This window comes from Pseudopipra pipra, chromosome Z (genome assembly GCF_036250125.1).
Source record: "Pseudopipra pipra isolate bDixPip1 chromosome Z, bDixPip1.hap1, whole genome shotgun sequence".
Taxonomy (NCBI): Eukaryota; Metazoa; Chordata; class Aves; order Passeriformes; family Pipridae; genus Pseudopipra; species Pseudopipra pipra.
In genome coordinates, this window is record NC_087581.1 from 10,235,437 (window position 1) to 10,252,607 (window position 17,171).

The 17,171-nt window shown below is 43.2% G+C and overlaps 1 protein-coding gene across 4 annotated transcripts in view; it reads right to left on the minus strand.

Moving 5' to 3' along the window:
- PDZD2 (PDZ domain containing 2) overlaps nt 1-17,171 on the minus strand; it is a 138,610-nt gene that overhangs the window by 27,592 nt on the left and 93,847 nt on the right. For all 4 annotated transcript variants that reach the window (XM_064642512.1, XM_064642513.1, XM_064642511.1 and 1 more), the window contains 8 exons: nt 12,574-12,685; nt 10,418-10,566; nt 9,768-9,887; nt 7,126-7,240; nt 5,362-5,435; nt 4,971-5,196; nt 3,856-3,973; nt 1,216-1,348 (listed from right to left, as the gene is read on the minus strand). In XM_064642512.1, coding sequence (XP_064498582.1) covers nt 1,216-1,348; nt 3,856-3,973; nt 4,971-5,196; nt 5,362-5,435; nt 7,126-7,240; nt 9,768-9,887; nt 10,418-10,566; nt 12,574-12,685 — 1,047 coding nt within the window. The remainder of the gene's footprint in view (nt 1-1,215; nt 1,349-3,855; nt 3,974-4,970; nt 5,197-5,361; nt 5,436-7,125; nt 7,241-9,767; nt 9,888-10,417; nt 10,567-12,573; nt 12,686-17,171) is intronic.

A 17,171-nucleotide genomic window follows, 5' to 3' on the forward strand; every position in this document is an offset into this window, starting at 1 on the left:
AGTTTCCCTCTGTTACTGAGTAATAGCAGGCAATTAGCTTAACTCAGTTCATCCTTTCAGCAGATACCAAGTTAGGTCCCTCATCAGCTTTCAAGACCCCACCACAGCAAGATGAAGGATGGAGGAGAAAGGGCAGGCTCTGCTCCGTGGAGTTTTTATTTCATGCTACTTAGAGACTCTCCACAAAGTCTATATGATGCCTGAATAATGCAATGACATTGAACCATCGTGTTTGGTTTAGCACAGCACACGGACTCACTTGAAATACTGTTATCTTGGGCTATAAGCCCAATTCTTACCCATTCCGTGCTTACCTTTCACTAACAGAACCACAGCCTCTTTCTTTTGAGCAGCACAAGGCCTTGCAGCAATGATAACAAACTCTGGGCAATAGACCCCTATTTGTTGATTGTTCGTATATATGATTAAGCAGAAAACACACGATTAATTATAAAATAAGAAACCCGAGTTCTCCTAGATACGGTTTTATTAAGGCCTCCATTTACACTTATGAGTTCAAAAGTCAGAGCTCTCTGGACCCACTAATGAAAATATTTTTACAGCTTCATTCCTGTTTAAACAGGAAGGTTTCATAGACTCATGAAATTCTTTGAAATATTGAAATAAAAGAAGCTGTTATTCCCTATAGCTTGGCTAAAAGGCTTTCATCTTCTATCATCAATTTTTAAAAAATGCTTGAAAACACTTACTTTGTAAACACAGCCTTATTTCCAAATTGACCTTGCACAGATTCCACAGTAGCAGTACACTCCAAATTCTCACGTTTTAATTCCTGAAGGAAAGCTTTGATCTTTGGACAGATTTTACTTGATCAATTCACTCTGTTGATATTTATATTCCTGGCCCTAAACAATATTCTACTCAAAGACAAACTAACTGCAAACTAACTTTTAGGAGGAAGAGGTCTTGTGCCATATTTGCACTGCTACTTGATCCAAGTACCGAGAAAGATGGGAACACTTCACTCAAGCAGTTCCAGGAAAATTGCACTTGATCACTGGGTGACTAAGTAAAAAGCAGCAGGAACAGTCCAGCATTGCTACAACTTACAAAACTGGGAAGCATCATTAAAATCCTGACATCTTGTACAACACATGTCTTAGAGAGAAAAATCCAATATTCTTCATTTGCTGCTTTCCCGACAGCAGGACTCAGCAGCAGCAACCCAGATACACTAATTCCTTTTCTCCTCACCTTTGGGTTAGGATGACGACTAATGATTAGGCTGACCGGACCTGGTCCACATTCACTCAGGATTGCGTAGGCTTCGCTTAACGCGGCGTGACGCAGACTCACAGAATCTGCCTCCAGGATCTGGTCACCCCGACTGCAGAGAGACACAGAGCCGGTTAATCACAACCACCCTTCACGCAAAAACTTGTACTTTCAACTCATGGCCAAGCTTTCTCAAAGATACGAGTGTCTGGAAAAGATGTGACTTGCAAAGAAGCCAGTCTTGCTCCTGCTCCCAGTGGTGTGAATGCTTTAAGTCCTATTGACTTCATGAGGGAGGTTCCCTTCTGCACTTACCATCAGTGCTAAAAACTCTTATTAAATCAACTGAGAAAACTGGCTGCATTTGGACCAGGGTGAAACTTCAGTTCCACTTCTGCATTCAGATACTTGTTGAACACAGAAGAGGAAATATGAGATTCAGATGGGCTGTTTCTTTGCATCCTAGTGAATTATTTAACACAAACACTGATAAGAAATTCATGATTTAGATATGAGATTATTAAAAGACTTCAGGAAAAAATTGAGCTTGATAAGCCTGTATCTGCTAAAAATTAACATATAGAACCCATTGAAAAGAAAGAAAAAAAGGCACAAAAATCTCCTGAAGGAAAGCACAATGTGTGATTTTACAAGGGCAAGTAGTGATAGGACAAGGGGGAATGGCTTTAAACTGAAAGGGGGCAGGATTAGATAAGACATTAGGAAGAAATTCTTAACTGTGAGGGTGGCGAGGCACTGGAACAAGTTGCCCAGAGAAGCCGTGGATGCCCCATCCCTGAAAGTGTTCAAGCCAGGTTGGATGGAGCTTTGAGAAACCTGGTCTAGTGGAAAATTCCCTGCCCATGGCAGGGGGTTTGCAACAAGATGATCTTTAAGATCCCTTCCAACCCAAACCACTTCATGATTCTGTGATTGTTTAGTTTTGTTTTCCCAGTTTCTTAACTTTTGCTTATGGTGCTCAGACATCTGGAGCTATTCAAAAGAAAATATCATCAACTAGGGATATCATTAAAGCAATCTCCACAATTGCTAAAGCATTTGCTTTGAACAGACACTCTCAAATAATCTACTTCTGCTGATTTATGATGGGCTACTTGTGACAATGAAATTGTGTTTGCACTATGAATACACACACCTAAGGCAAAATGGCAACTGCACACGGCAGCCTTTGGTAACCTGCACTTCTGGTACAGGCTCAGGAAAGCAAAGGGTGACCTATCAGTTGTGCAGTTGTGCTGCTGCTCTGCCCATCCTTCAGACTTACACAGCTATTAGAAAGTACACAAATGGAGTCACACAACCACATGACTGAGAGGGGGAGCTCAGATATAGAGGAGCCGGATTCAAACCTCTCCTGGCATTGCCAAGCCAGTATTTGATTAACAAAGCTTTCCAAAAATCAAAACCATCCTGTAAGTTTTGGCTTATGGAGCCATAAATCGCTGATGGGATAACAGAAGCAACGTCTCAGAGAAGCAAGCCAGAAATCTGGGAAGCACGCCTGGATATAATCAATCACGTAAACCTAATAAACAATACAGCTGTTACATAAAGACGTAACCAGCACTGCAATCTTTTCCAAAGAGGCTTACAAGTAAGCAAGCTACCATTAAATACTGTTTCCTATAGACATTTCTATACAGTAGAAACTTTCAAGGGTTTTGGCAGCAATGCCACCATAAAATTATCTTCTTCCCTTTTTCCAAGAAATTGAATTGCTCTATCACAGTTTTCCTGATGAGCAAGGAAACAGAAAACACTCTCTAGTCATGTGAAAGCAAGGGATTTGCTCAGTCTCCCTGTACCAGTGCTCACACCACACATTCAGTGTGGATCACACAGTCCCAGCGTGTCTTCAGCACAACCTCCCCTCTGGAGAGATGCTCTCAGTACCCAACAGCATTTATGCAGGAACACAGAAAGGTGGAAGATTTCCTCCAATGGTTTTCAAAAATAAAGCCTTCAGGAGAGGAACAGCAAATAAGGCTCCATCACTTAATCCAATGTAAAGCACAAGGGAACCCTAGGAATGATTGCTTCTCTTTTATGGTTCCTTAAAGACATCCAAACTCCAGGACAGAGTAAATGAGTGGGGCAGGTCAGCCTGCAGCAATCCTGCCAGACCGACAGTAAGGGCAGAAAAGTGCTGCTGTAGCCACAGGCACAGGCAGCTGTAAGAACATCTCCCCCACCTCTTTTTAAGTGAGTTTCAGGTGACTGAGCTTTTAGCAAAGCTCTGCAAATTTCCTCCCAGTCTGGGGTCTCTAGCTGCAACTCTCAGAAAAAGACATGAGGCTGCACTTCTTGCTGCCCCCCTTTCTCAAAGGGTGCTATTAGGCTCAGCTTTCTGTATAGAGAATTTATAAAAAAAAAAACAACAAACCAAACCCAAACCTTAATAATCAAGCTGCTTCCAGCACACAGAATAATGTTTCCTGGGTATTTAATATCACTTTGGAATGCCTTTATTCAAATGTTTTCTTTTTGGTGAACTCTTAAGTATAAATTTCCTCCCTGCTACATCAACCAACTGGTGAAAACAAAGTCTCAATCGATTTTATTGTAAAATCACTCTAGCATGTTTCTGCTTTAACTAACCTTAATCTGCCATCCATTTTAGCCACTGATCCTGGGGCCAGACTGTGAATGTATATTCCGGGAGAACTGTTTTCCAGTGTGAGGCAACAGGCACCAATGCCAAGCCCAACCCCTGGCTCTGTGAAAAAGAAGTACAAAGAAATGTGGCAGATTGCAATCACACAGGACACACAAGTGTTTGTGTTCCCACATCCCATCTGAGATCAGGACTCATGTATTGTTTCAGGGCTGGCCTTAGGTGCAGTCAGTCAGGAAGCCAAGACGATAAGTGGAAATCAGGATTGAAAATAGCTGAACCTGACTGTTTTCTAAGATCCATCACTCTCAGAAAATACTTTGTGTGCCGTGGGAACCTCCTGAAAATGTCGCACAAGGTCTGATCTGGTCCAAGGCACAAAGGAGTAGGGGCAGCAATCCAATAAAGATGTCACTTAAAATATTGCAGAAAACACGAGCACAGAAGACATTGCCAAATGTATTGCTCTCTTTTGTTAAATATCTGCATGGTATTCCTCAGCAAACAGGCACAAAGGAAAGTGAGGCATTATCTCTGGTTCAGTGATCACCTCTGTCCACTTTCACCTTTGCTTTCTTTCAGGTAACAACATCCTGAAAGTAGGAATTGCTGTACATATTACTCTCTCTCCAAATTTTGAATCCAACTCTTAAAATCACCATATTTTAAGTCTTAAAAATAAGTATGTTTGTTCCAGCACATCTAGCACGTGCTTTCAGTTTATCATGAGCAATTAGTGATAATGAGAGCAACCCTCGATGAGAAGTTCAAACAGGTCACCTGGGAACTTTTCAACACTGTGCAGCTTCGTCTTCCCTGGAGCTGCCCTTTAGCAAAAGGGCACAGCCACTTGGGATGATGGCCATCTGAGATGATTCACATTTGTCTGGTGTCTCACAGCCTCCCCGTTTCAGCAGCATGGACACTGACTGCTACCTGTAAGAGCCTGCTGGCTCTGGAGCAGCAAAATGTGGAAAGGGGAGCTCTCCCCCGTTCAACACAGGCAGCTGATCTGGATATAAGAGTCTCTAGTCTACTCCCAAAAACTCCCCTAACAAGCAGGGATTTGTTCTCGAAGACCATTTCAATGGACCCTGACCTTTATTGAGTGTCACATCCATGACGATCCTGTCCTTTGGGCCAGGTCCTTTGCGGCTGGAGGAGGAACCATCCGCCTCATCGAGGCCAGGGACTGGGATGCCCCCGCTGGCACTGGAGCTGGGGGAGCTGGAGCGGCTCAGCAAGGTGGGAGTCACGCAGGGTGTGAGGCTTGGGCTGCGCAGCCGCGTGCGCACCGTCAGGGTCACCACACCTTTCTTGAGTTGCTGCAGAGACAGCAGAGAACCCCAGTGAAGTGACACAATACATCAGTGTAGGCCAGTAAACTTGCCTACAGTAATTTGTGGCAGCGGAAGAATATAAAGCTGAGGGCACGAGATGCCAATGAATGAAGAGGAGCACGGATCTCTCCTGCACTACACCCATGTTACCTTAAACCTCTGAATGGCCTCCTGATGGGTCAGTCCTTGTAGAGACTCTCCATTAACTTCTAGGATTTCATCCCCTGGTAATTAGATACAAAAAATGAAGTCATCAATATAAGACTATAAAGATTTAAAACATCTTTCCTGTACATTAAGTGATCCACTACAATGAGGATTCCAACCAACTGCTCAGTAAAAAGCCTTTTACTGTTCTCAGTTTATTTGCACTTGTACTAATGCCTCTACAAGTTAATAGTGATGAATTAGCAGAGTAAAGACTGTTCTCCAGCAGAGATCCTTAAATTGGTGTTCTCATACCAACAAACAAGCTGAAAACACTATGGATTTTAACTAAAGTCTGAAAATAGATTATTATGACATGAAGTCCAATGGGACTATAAAACTGCCTTTCTTTTGTAAGCAATAACAGAAGAAATGAGAAACTAAGTGAAACACTACAGCACATCACTTCAAAGCCTGGTCAGAGAAAACTAACCTTGCATCCACATGCAGAAAGCAAATGTGTTCTCTTACTAAATGCCTGCAAACAGAGAAGCATGTAGTGCACACACTGTGATAGCACATGTCCTTCTCACCCCAAGGAACATGTCCTGTCAGACCTCTACCAGCTTCCAGGCTCTGGGTCATACTACTTATACCCACCTGTGCTGATCTACCTTCATTTTATTAAAAGAAGGGTCAACATGATCCAGACCCACTTTCTGCAATTTTACTTGCATCTGTGCAGAATTAGATGGGGCAATATCATCAGATAAGTCTACCCCTCCTCTCCTTCTGTAGTCTCAGTAAAAAAAAAAAAAGAATTATGCAAGCTATGAATAGCCTGCAAAGGCTTGCTGGGTTTATGGGACAGCTGTTACTTATTGGCTTCCCACAGCAAGTGCACAACCTATGATGCAGTGATGCGAGCTTCCCTCTGGCAGCAAGTGTGAGAGTTAGCACCAAAAGCAGCCTCAAATACAACAAGTGTGATAAGATGTAAAGAGAGGAATGATGATATGAGAAGTAACACAGGAGCAGCTTGAGAGAAGCAAAGTAACACAACCCCTGCAGAAGAGTTGTAAATCACTGCTCTGAACTCATGGTCACTTTGTATTTTCAACAGTGTGTAAGAGTCTGTCTGCCACAGTACTCAGACCAGGGTGCAACACACACAGAGCAGGCTACACATCCAGCTCAGAGAATAAGACTGGAAAAGCACTAATAAAATCAGGATATATCTGCTTCTCTAACCAGCTGGGTGATCTTACTACCAATCCCATCCTTCCTCTTCTCTTTCTCTGGTTAGAACTCTTACTTGTTGATTCTTGTCGAAATCATACCAAGAGGCCCAGAGAGCATAAGGGCCCAAAAGAGCCTCTCCCAAACATGTCTCTCAATATAACCCCTTCTCAGACCAGCATCTTTAAGCCAGATGTTGGTTAGCTATCTATATATGTTTTCCTGTCAATCACCCTTTCCAACTGAAAAATTGCAGCTTATGGTTTGGACAAATAAAGTTCATGGAAGAGGAAGGGGAAAAAACCAACCACCACTATGCTGTAGTTTCCCCTTCTCAATATGCAATATAATCAAGTTAGTTGCTATTAATGATCTTCCACAGGATGAACAAGCAGGGTGTGTTACATCCTCCACAGCCTCTTGCTGATGGCAAGGTGCCTAAATAAAGCAGTACTTGAATTTTCCTGCTGGATGGAAGTAATATCCCACTGTGGTCCTTGCTGTGTGGTTGGATTCTCTCTGCCATACCTTCTTTAAGCCTTCCATCAGCTGCTGCTGCTCCGTTTGGGAATATAGTCTTCACAAAAATTCCCATACGTCCACGAGCAGAATCCTGACCTCCCACAATGCTGAATCCAAGACCCTACAGAAAAGGCAGGAGAAGACACACAGCTGGCTCATTATTCTATTATTCTATTCTTACCTGTGTAAGAAAGACTGCTGGTAACATACAAGACAAATGAAAGATGAAAATCCAAAATCATCTGATGAATTGCACTGCCATCCGACTCTCTCCTTGCATTTCCTAATTTCTTTCACTCTAATATCAACACACTTATCAGCCCAAAATGTAGCAGCAGGCACCTTAAGCCTGCATTTCACCCTAAGCTGAAATCGCAAAAATTGTACTTTGAGATTACTCTGGGTTTTTTAAAAACACTAGGTCAATGGCTTCATGTTAATTCCATTCTCATTTTATAAACAGTAACACACTGCTTTTAAACTGACAGACAGTAGATTCGCACCCCTGAGATCTATATCCAGGATTAACTGTAGATTTCTCTTATGTCACAGATCCTACATTTCCTCAGGAAGAAGAAGAGCTTAAGAACATGACATAAGGTCAGTGCTGCAATGTCAGGAATGTAGCTGAAAGGGGAATGGCAAGTGGGGGCTGACATTCACATGTACATTTGTAATTATTCTGGAGACATGTATCGTGCTGTATTTAAATAAATCCAGATCAATAGATTCCCCAGGGCTCCATCCATTAGATCTTACCCCTGCACTGCCCCTGTTGGTATGGGACTATCTTCAAAGCTGATCAGGGAACAGACAAGCACAGCAGAACGAACCTCTCCCCCTTCTGCTGAGTTATTTCCCAGACAAATCACTTCCTTGATTTACTCCCCCCCCCCCATACTTCCCCTCTTGTCCCTGCTGTACATGCATTTTTAAGAATAAAGGGAGAAGTCACTGACTGGGTGGACAAGGGAAGTGGAAAACTGTTGTTCTTTAGTAATATGAAGCTATGGACATTATTAGTGCCTTGGGCAGTGCCCTCCAGCTGAGGGATGCTGCCAGGGCAAGCACTGTGTTGACAGCCCAATACAACCACCAGCTCTTTTTTTTTATTCCATGAATATAAAGCAGACCACGACAGTTTGTAAGTTAGTAATTTGGTAAGACCTTACTGATTTCTAGAAAGGAAGCACCTTAGGTGTGCAGCAAAAACAACTAACTGTTCCCTGTGCAATTATCAACTGCAAAGCAACCTACAGAAAGCAGGAGGCTTCTGCCACTCCCCCACCCAGACAGAGCAGTTTTCCCCACAGCTCTGTGGGATGGGTTGGGAGAAATATGTCTGCAAAGTACAGTGGCTCCTGTACTTGCCCACCTTCCCAGAGAGGCGCTGCCACTGCACAGCAGAGAATCACCCCTTGCAGATCTACCTACAGATGAAGAACTGGAGGCAAACATGTGGCTCCCAGCCACCGACACCGCAACTCTGCGGAAAAGCTTTTCAAGTCCCAAATCTGCACAGAGATAATAAATCAATGCTACTGCACAAACTGTACACAGTGCAATCCCTAAATAACAGAGGTGATCACCCAAAAGGTGGGTGGAAGGCACCCACAATGGCAGCTGTTTTACATGGTTCATGATCACTAGAGTCTGCATGCTTCCAGCTGCTTCTAAAACCTTGGAGCTAACTGCAGAAAGATAGGAGAGGGTGGCTTACCCCTCAGGAAGTAATAATCTCATTTGATGAGAAAAACAGAGTCAAAAAATAGGTACATGAAAAATTAAGAAATATTTGCTTGGAAATGTTATAAAAGAGTTGAAGCTCCTAAACCAAGGGAAGTTAAAACAACTGTCAGTCTACCCAGAGAAATCACTATTTCTAACTCTGCTCAACGTAGAGCACAACAAGAAATTTGTTTTGCATTTGAGCTTGAAAGTCAAAACAAGTCTTCTGTAGTCCAAAACATATCCATCTGATGACTTTAAAGAGTATTTAATGAAAAGACATGCATATTTTTAGCATATTTATATGACAGCTACAATACTAGTGTGGATTGCATTAGAGAAAACAATATACACCTAGGTTAATGCTTGTCTATTTTTCCTTAGCATTCAGCCAGCTGGTATCTAGCAAGTGTGTAAACACATTACTGGGAGGAGAGAAGAGGACTTTTTGACCCAGGGAATTCAATGCTCTCAGATAAGCAATAAACCAGGAACCTGTCTTTGGGTTTAACGCTTAATTTGCAGTAATTTTTAAAAAAAAAAATACATCCAGATTACACAGAAAGAAAATATGCTTGTTCATAAATATGCCTGTGAATAGGTACTCTTCTGTAGCTGCATCAACTTTGCACAAACATATGTATTTAAAGATCCACGATTAATATTCGGTATGTCAGTAATGACAAGATGCACCATCTCAGAATGAAAGTCACCCTGTGTCAAGTGCGTGACACGAGCATCGCCTCCCCTGTATTTTGCAGGTGTAACTTTGGCACTTATGCTTGAACACAGGATTTGTTCACCATTAGTATTATTACTGGCTACCTTGAGAGCAGCTGGAAGTCCAGGGTATGGGAGACACCTCTCAAATGCCAGCTCTTGCTACACGTGAGAAACCAGCCACATGCAGAAATCCTCACCTTGCCTTGCCCTTTCATCAGGACAATGTTGGAAATGATGGACGGCTGGGTTAGTCTCCATGGAGATTCCACTTGGGCAGCACTGAAGGAACGGGTAGATTTCTTCACAATATGGTAGTCCTAACAAACATCAGCAAACAAGGGAAGTTGCTCTGATTGCTTGGCACAGATACTGGGGACGTCATACCGGGAAAATTGCATGTGTGGGGGAAGAGAGATGGAGTATCTTACAGATATATTCAGAAAAAAAAAAGTTCAAGGGATGAAACTCCAGCTCACTTCAGTCAAAGTGAAACTTGCCACAGTAATTTCCCCACATTTTGCACAGTAGAATAATTTTGTAATGTACCAGTCACAGTTTCAATTAAAAAGACTAAAGGTAACCTCATGATATACTCAAGTGCTTATCCAGGAAAGGGAAAAGAGAACAGAAAAGAAAAAAAGAAGAGGATAAGGAGGGAAAGGGAAAAGGTGAAGAAAGAAGAAGAGAAAAGAGAGGACATGAGAAGAAGAGAGAGAAGAGAGAAGAGAGAGAAGACGTACCTACATGGTCTTGTTTCGTGACTCTCACTCCCTTCTATAGCTCCAGACAGATGTCAAAGGACCGAGCACAGTGAGGTGCTCACAGCCAGCCTTGCCTTTCCACCCACCTGTCTGGCTCCTGCTGACTCCAGCTGCTGGGGCAGAGAGTGCTTTCTTCCACCTCGGGAATATTTCACTGCTATTTCATAATTAGATTCACCATTTTCCACTGTCAGCTCATCGTCTTCTCCCACAGACTCCAAGCGGGATCCAGCACCTAGGGAAAATGACAGAAACACATCCTGCAAACATCTCAGAGCTGCTTTAACCTCTCACCAGCAAGCAATAATCACCTCCTGCAAATCTCAACTTAAACACTGCCTTAAGACAATGTTATGCAGTTCCCAACTGGGCAGTTAGAAACCAGTTTTGATCACACTCACCCAAAAACTTTTCCTGCTATCACAGGTTTTCTACAACCTTTCAGTGATGCTGAACTTCTCAGCAGTGTCACTTGTGATAGTAAGGAAAAGAAGAAGATAATTGAGCCGTAGCTCAGGGACAGAAAAGAAATTCAGCTGTTCATACCCAATGGCATTTGCCAGTGCACTAAGCTCTCAAGCTTCATTTATTTAAAATTAAAAGACCTCACACTGTAGCAGTATTCATTTCTGGAAGTGTCATGTCACTTTGAGCATTTTTACTGGAATGGAAAAAGGAAAAATGTGCCAAATAAACGCTATTTTCTTTTCTTCCGGCAACAATCCTAGTTGTCTTGAAGAGAAGAATGCAGAGTTCACATAAGAAACAGAATTATTTGTCTTGAAGGAAATCCTGTAATTAGCCAGAGTATCCCACTCTTCACACCAAGGCTCCTCCAATTCTCATTTTCTCTAAGGTCCCCGCAGGATTCTCAGTCACAGAAGTTCCTGCAGATTTATCCCTGTCATTTCCCCACCACACAGGGAAGGGCCATTAACCCCTATTTTACAGATGAAAACCCAAGACATCCGCCAAATTCGCACAATCTGGATTTCATGACAAGATTTTAAGATTGGTTTAAAGTAATGTGAATCTGGAGCTGACATGGAAAGCAGAAGCTCTGATTTCCTTTCATCCTCACTGCCCTGTCTGTGCCCTGGGAACAGGGCTCACACGTCATGGGCTGAGGCAGAAACACTGCAAATTTGCCCAGGAGAGCCCCAAACACGTTTTTTGCCACCTCCTCCTTGCCTGGAGGCTGCACAAGCATCACTGCCAGTGCCGGGGAGGCACGGAGCATGGAGCTGGGGCAGCCGCTTGTTTTCCCTCAGCATGAAATCAATCCTGCTGACGCATCCACAGGCAGAATTCACACCCACTGCCCAGAGCGCAATCTAAATCCAATCCTTGGTTCGGGGTGTAAAATTACCTCTGCTTTTAAACACCTTTTCCCCCAGCACACAGGCTGCTGCTCCTGCACACAGACAGGGTAGCTATCTCGGCAGGACCCGGCACTCTGGCACTTCTTTCGCTCCCAAGCCCTCCTGGCACCTACAAGCTAATGGTTTCCCATCACCTCTCCCTCACTTCTTCTAGGATAACAGTTATATTTCTGTGTTTACTGCCCATCTCTCAATGCAGCTTCCCTTCCCACGCTGTAGTCCAGGCTGCTGGATGCTCCAGGCTGCTGGATGCTCCAGGCTCACCCACAGCCCAAGGGCATCAGCACCCAAGGGAACTGGGGCTGAATCCCCAGTGAGCCACCAACTTAGAGCCACAGGGGCTACTGGCAGAGGAGCTCCCTGGAGGACGCTAAAAATATATGAGAAATTGGAAATTAAGGTGAACACAGGAGGCAGGGAGCCTCAGAAAGCATCAGGAATGAGGACATGATCAAGCTCTGCACACAGGTTACTGTTAAGACTTGAGGATAAAGCAATAGAAAGTTTGGGGACTATTCGTCATAATGGGCATTTTGGTGATGGCATGTTGAAATGTGTCCCTCCATCTCAGTAACACAGTACACTGAAATATACAGCGAATGCAAAGGTTCAAAAAAAAAAAAAAAAGGAACAAGAAAAAAAAAAAGAAAGAAGCTTCCAAAGTTTTGCATAATATTTCTGTCCCTACAATAGTTCAACTCATGAGGCTGAATGCAAACATCTTACAGATGGGTTTTTCCTTCCAAAATAAACTAATGTGATCTTCAAAGGAAAGAAATGCTATCTCACTTCTAGAGAGCTAAAATAAATACACAACAGAAAAATTCTACTACTGCTATCTTTTATCAACCCAGCTTTACCTTGGGATCGACTTCTGTATTTCAGTATGCCACTTCCCAGAGTTGGACTCTGGTTGTTTCCTTTGGACACTTCTGCACAGGCTGGATCTTGAGACTTCTCAGTTTCCATCACCTAAAAAAAAGAAAAAAAAAATTGAGCAGTTGATGCAATTCCTCTCATTTTTACTAAGGGACAGAAAATTCCATTGCATATCATCTTTGCTTCCAAAACACATCATTGTATTAAGCCAGCACACATTTCTGTAAGCAATTTTCAGCAATGCCTTTGGACACTGTTGCATATCTTACCAACAGGCAAAGGTACAGCTCTGTATGGCCAGGCATCCTCTGCAGGGCACCACACTAATGCCCCCAGAACACCTCCACCATCCATGGCACCTCATTCAGGTGCTTCTGCATGCATTTTATCAAAATTCTAATGTAGTTTTTTATTGCAAGCTTCCAGAGACATCACATATTTATAGAGAAAACCACTTTTAAAAGTGTTATTTTATTGTTACTGTCTGCAACTGAATGCTAATGCAATGGATGAAAAGCTTATTTAACAGAAAGTTAAGAAGATTATACCGCTAAGCACTTAAAAGCCTAGAAATGCGTAATTTAAATTTACATGAGGAATCATAACCCCGTCATCCTGAGTAAAGGCACTAGGACAGGAGTCCTCTGTTTACCAGCTGTGTTTGCCCAGATGCAGGTGACAAGGTCACATATCCCCTGCCTCCTGCTCCTGTGTGGTCAGGGATGAGCAGAGCTGCCCATGGGCAAAGACTCTCCCCAGCCCATGCGTTTTGGAAGACGCTGGTGAACTCCTTCTCCACTCTCTGCTCCCTTTACCAAGCTACAACAGTCACATTTTCCAGGATGTGCCATCTCACCGTGATCCTCAGTATACTCCCCCCCATGCACACACCAATTCTTCTACACTCTCACTCCATTACCCACTATGCATCCTCTACATGATTATTCACACGGTTCATGGCAAGGATGACAAAACTGCCAATACAACCTTTACTTGTAGCATTAAACCTTTAATGTACTATTTAAATTGCTGGAAGTCAGTTTCAAAAAAAATCCCACCCAAGTGATGAAACACTTCACTGTAAAAATACTTTCTACTTCTACCAGTCAATCTTAAAAATGTCAGTCTTTCCCAGAACCTGCTTCCTATTCCCCAGTCCTTCTTATCCTCAAGGCAAGAAACTCAAAGTTTATCTTTTGTACAGTCTAGACTTCATGATTTCAGTTCAAAGGGTAGAAACTTCAGGAAAACACAAAACTGGCAGAAAACAGGAAGCTGGAAAACTGCTCTTTTTTTCTCCCCCTTCAACATGAACACCTACACGTAGTTTACACAGAGTTTGGACACCCTAGCTAGTTCTTTTTGATTTTTCAAGGCATTGCAGCAACTACTTCAGAGTCTACTTCTAGTATCAAATGCTTTGCCGCTCACAGCTGCATGTACAATCAGATCCATCTGATTCATTCATCAGCCTGAAAAAAATCAGCACTTATTATGTGGTCATCCTAATGAGGGACTCATTCCAGAAAAGATGTAAAACATCAGATTCAAAACCCCACCCATCAGCAATCAGGCCACAGCCAAAGCATCACAAACTCTTCCTACAGGAGACTTCTGCGATACCCATAAGACAGCATAAGCATTTGAAAATGAGGTGGGACCTCATGGATCTCACAAAGTTACAATGAAATTTACCATACTAGTAAAAACACTCTTTATGAAGTGAGAATGCCTCCCTTGTACAAAGGTAGAAATCATTTGCACAAACACAAAAATCATGTAGCTGGAGGTTTAACAGGTGTACAAAACAATTGGTGCAGAAGGGTAATGTTAACTCTGTGGTGGAGAAATATATGAAGCACAGGGATGAAGAAAAACGAGAGGGATGCCTCACCAAAGCAGACAATTTTGCCAGCATGCATTCAACTATCCTAACAGACACGGATGAGTCTAACCTGATTTTTCTGGAGCTGAGCATAACCCAGCTCAAGTCTGGAGCTGTAGAGCTGTTTGGTTTCTGCCATGTGCATGGACATGGGCAGTTACACTTGGTAAGACCACACAACTCCCAGCCCAAAGCTGGACTGCTTCCTCCAGCTCAGAGGATGGTGGAAAAAATGACTTAGTTTGTAGAGTGTACAAAGAGATGGTGAAATCATTTTTGCCAGGGCCAATTTCCACTCAGAGCCCAGGCTAAAGGGTGACCTGTTTGGTACATCTTGTGTTTCTACTACATGGACTTTTGAGTTTGTTTTGTTGCTTAAATGATGGGGTTTTTTCTTACATGTATTTTGACTGTGCCACAGAAGCAAAGTACAGATGCATTCTGCAGCTACACAGATTTCCATCTGGTGGGATGGGAGGAAAAACAGGAGACAATTGCCACTTGTATTAAAACTGTGCACCCCCTGCTCCTTCCCCTCATTGCTGCACAATCCAGGAGGCTGTGAGCCTATAGACATCAAACCCCCAAACCCCACATATGATCCCCAGAAGGGCATGTGTGTGTAAACATGGATGCTAGGCAAAGCCTTGAGACATTCTCAGCAGCTTCCTGAAATTATATTTTATCTAACTTGGCTTCAGACTACAATAAGGAGTAAAAGAAATTAAATTACCTACGTCTGTGTTTCTTTCTTGTTTTAGCAAAAGTATTTTTCTGACATTAATTATAAACATGTAGGGAAAGACGGTCTAGCATTTGCAATGAAGCAGATATTCTTTTTAAGTTGCTGATCTTGCCTAGTAAACCACCAGGAGTTCTATCCTATTCAAAAAACACTTAGAAATCCGATCTACAAAGCTTGCAAGAACTCCCCAAAGGCATGTGTCTGTAGTATTTGGCTCTCCTATAACTTAGACAAGAAGAAAAACCCAGCTCCACCTTATCCTTCTGGCCGTGAACGTATCCCTTTACTGTCTCGAGGCGGCTGCCCAGGTTTAACCATGCCATTTTAATTTTCCTCACTTTCAAGGAAATGAAGCTTATTATTCCAGTTCTGTAGGTCTCGTATTAAACTAAACCAATAAATCCTACCCAATGCCGTCCCGGCTTTAAGGACAAGGGGAGCTTTAACACACACAGTAGTTTGAAGTGAGATCTAAAAATAGAGCCCATTTTGCCAGTTCATTAAGTAGCTCTGGGATCAAGTGACGGTGACATCTCAATTGATTTCAAAGGAAACTGCGCTATCAGGGACACACGGTCCTGGCACTGCACCAGGACGAACAACTGCCCTCGGAGTCCTCGCCCGGGCAAAGCTCCAGCGTGACCAGGTTCTTAATGAGGCGAGATGAGGAGCAGGATTATGACAGTCTGCATTGTTTAACCGCAAACAGCTTGGCAATTGCTGCCGATCTACAAAAACGAGACGGCACACAGGGGATGATACAATTTAATAAGCAAACTGCTTTACTGCTGCCCTTGCAGAGCTCCTCAGCTGCTGCCTTCCCCATCTGCAAGCCCACCTGACTCCCCACGCCACAGCCTGGCTTGCTCTGCAGAGCGCGAGCACCACACAGACAGTTTAACCTGGTAGTTTGGGAGTGAAACAGCGAGGATCAGACTGAGAACTCTGCAGCATGCCAAATTCAGCTCCACCTGCACTGGCACAACAAGTCCACCAGCAAGACCACTGCCTTTCCTCAGAGCAGCAATGTGGAAGAGGAATGGCTGTGCCCCTGCACAAGCTCCATGGGGTAATTCCTCATCTTCTTTGGTCCTGACAGTTTTTCCTTAAGCAATACTATTCCAAACATTTAAACATGAAACATCCCAACACTGCTGTATGTGGGGCAACCATCAGGATGGACCCAACGGGTCTACATGAGGTGCCAGCACAGACCCTCCAGAGAAACACACAAAACACCCAATGCAAACCCAGCTTCACCTGCTTCCTGCACAGTCTTTCTTCCTAGCCTCTTGAGACTGGCTGATGCCTTAGAGCCCTTAACCTTTCCAAAAGTTTTTGAGATTTTCTTCCAAGATCTGTTATAATTCTAGCTGTTCTAGTTATTTGTGCAATTATTTATTGCTTTATGGGGCACAGCATGCTTTAAGCCTTAAATGTATCTCCTAGGCAGGGAACTCCACATGCCCCTTTGCCTTGCACGGAAAGTAAAATACCTTCACTTTTAAATTAGCTCTTTTTCAATTTAATTGAATCCATCTCCCAGATAAATTACAAACTGCAGCACTATAATTTACGAGAATTAACATTGCAAGTGATGCAGAGGACACGGATTTTCTAATCTTGGATGGCACCGACTTTTTCATGCCTTACTGTTCTGTTTTAGGACACGCACAAAGCCGCCCAGACCCTGGAAGGAGACTGATGAGCTGGGACACACTGCATCAGGGGCTGCAGCACCCAGGGGCATTTTTCCAAAACACAGCACCTCCCAATGTCCAGGGAGCTCCATCAATTCAGCCATGGGGCTCACAAGAAGTCCAATTTAATCCCAGATTTAGTAATTTTTGGTGCAAGCTAGAGGACTCCCCTCTTTCAAAGGGTACTGCAACGCTGCTCCCCACCATCATGAGGGGAGAAAACCCCTCAAGCGCAGAGAACCAAGTTGA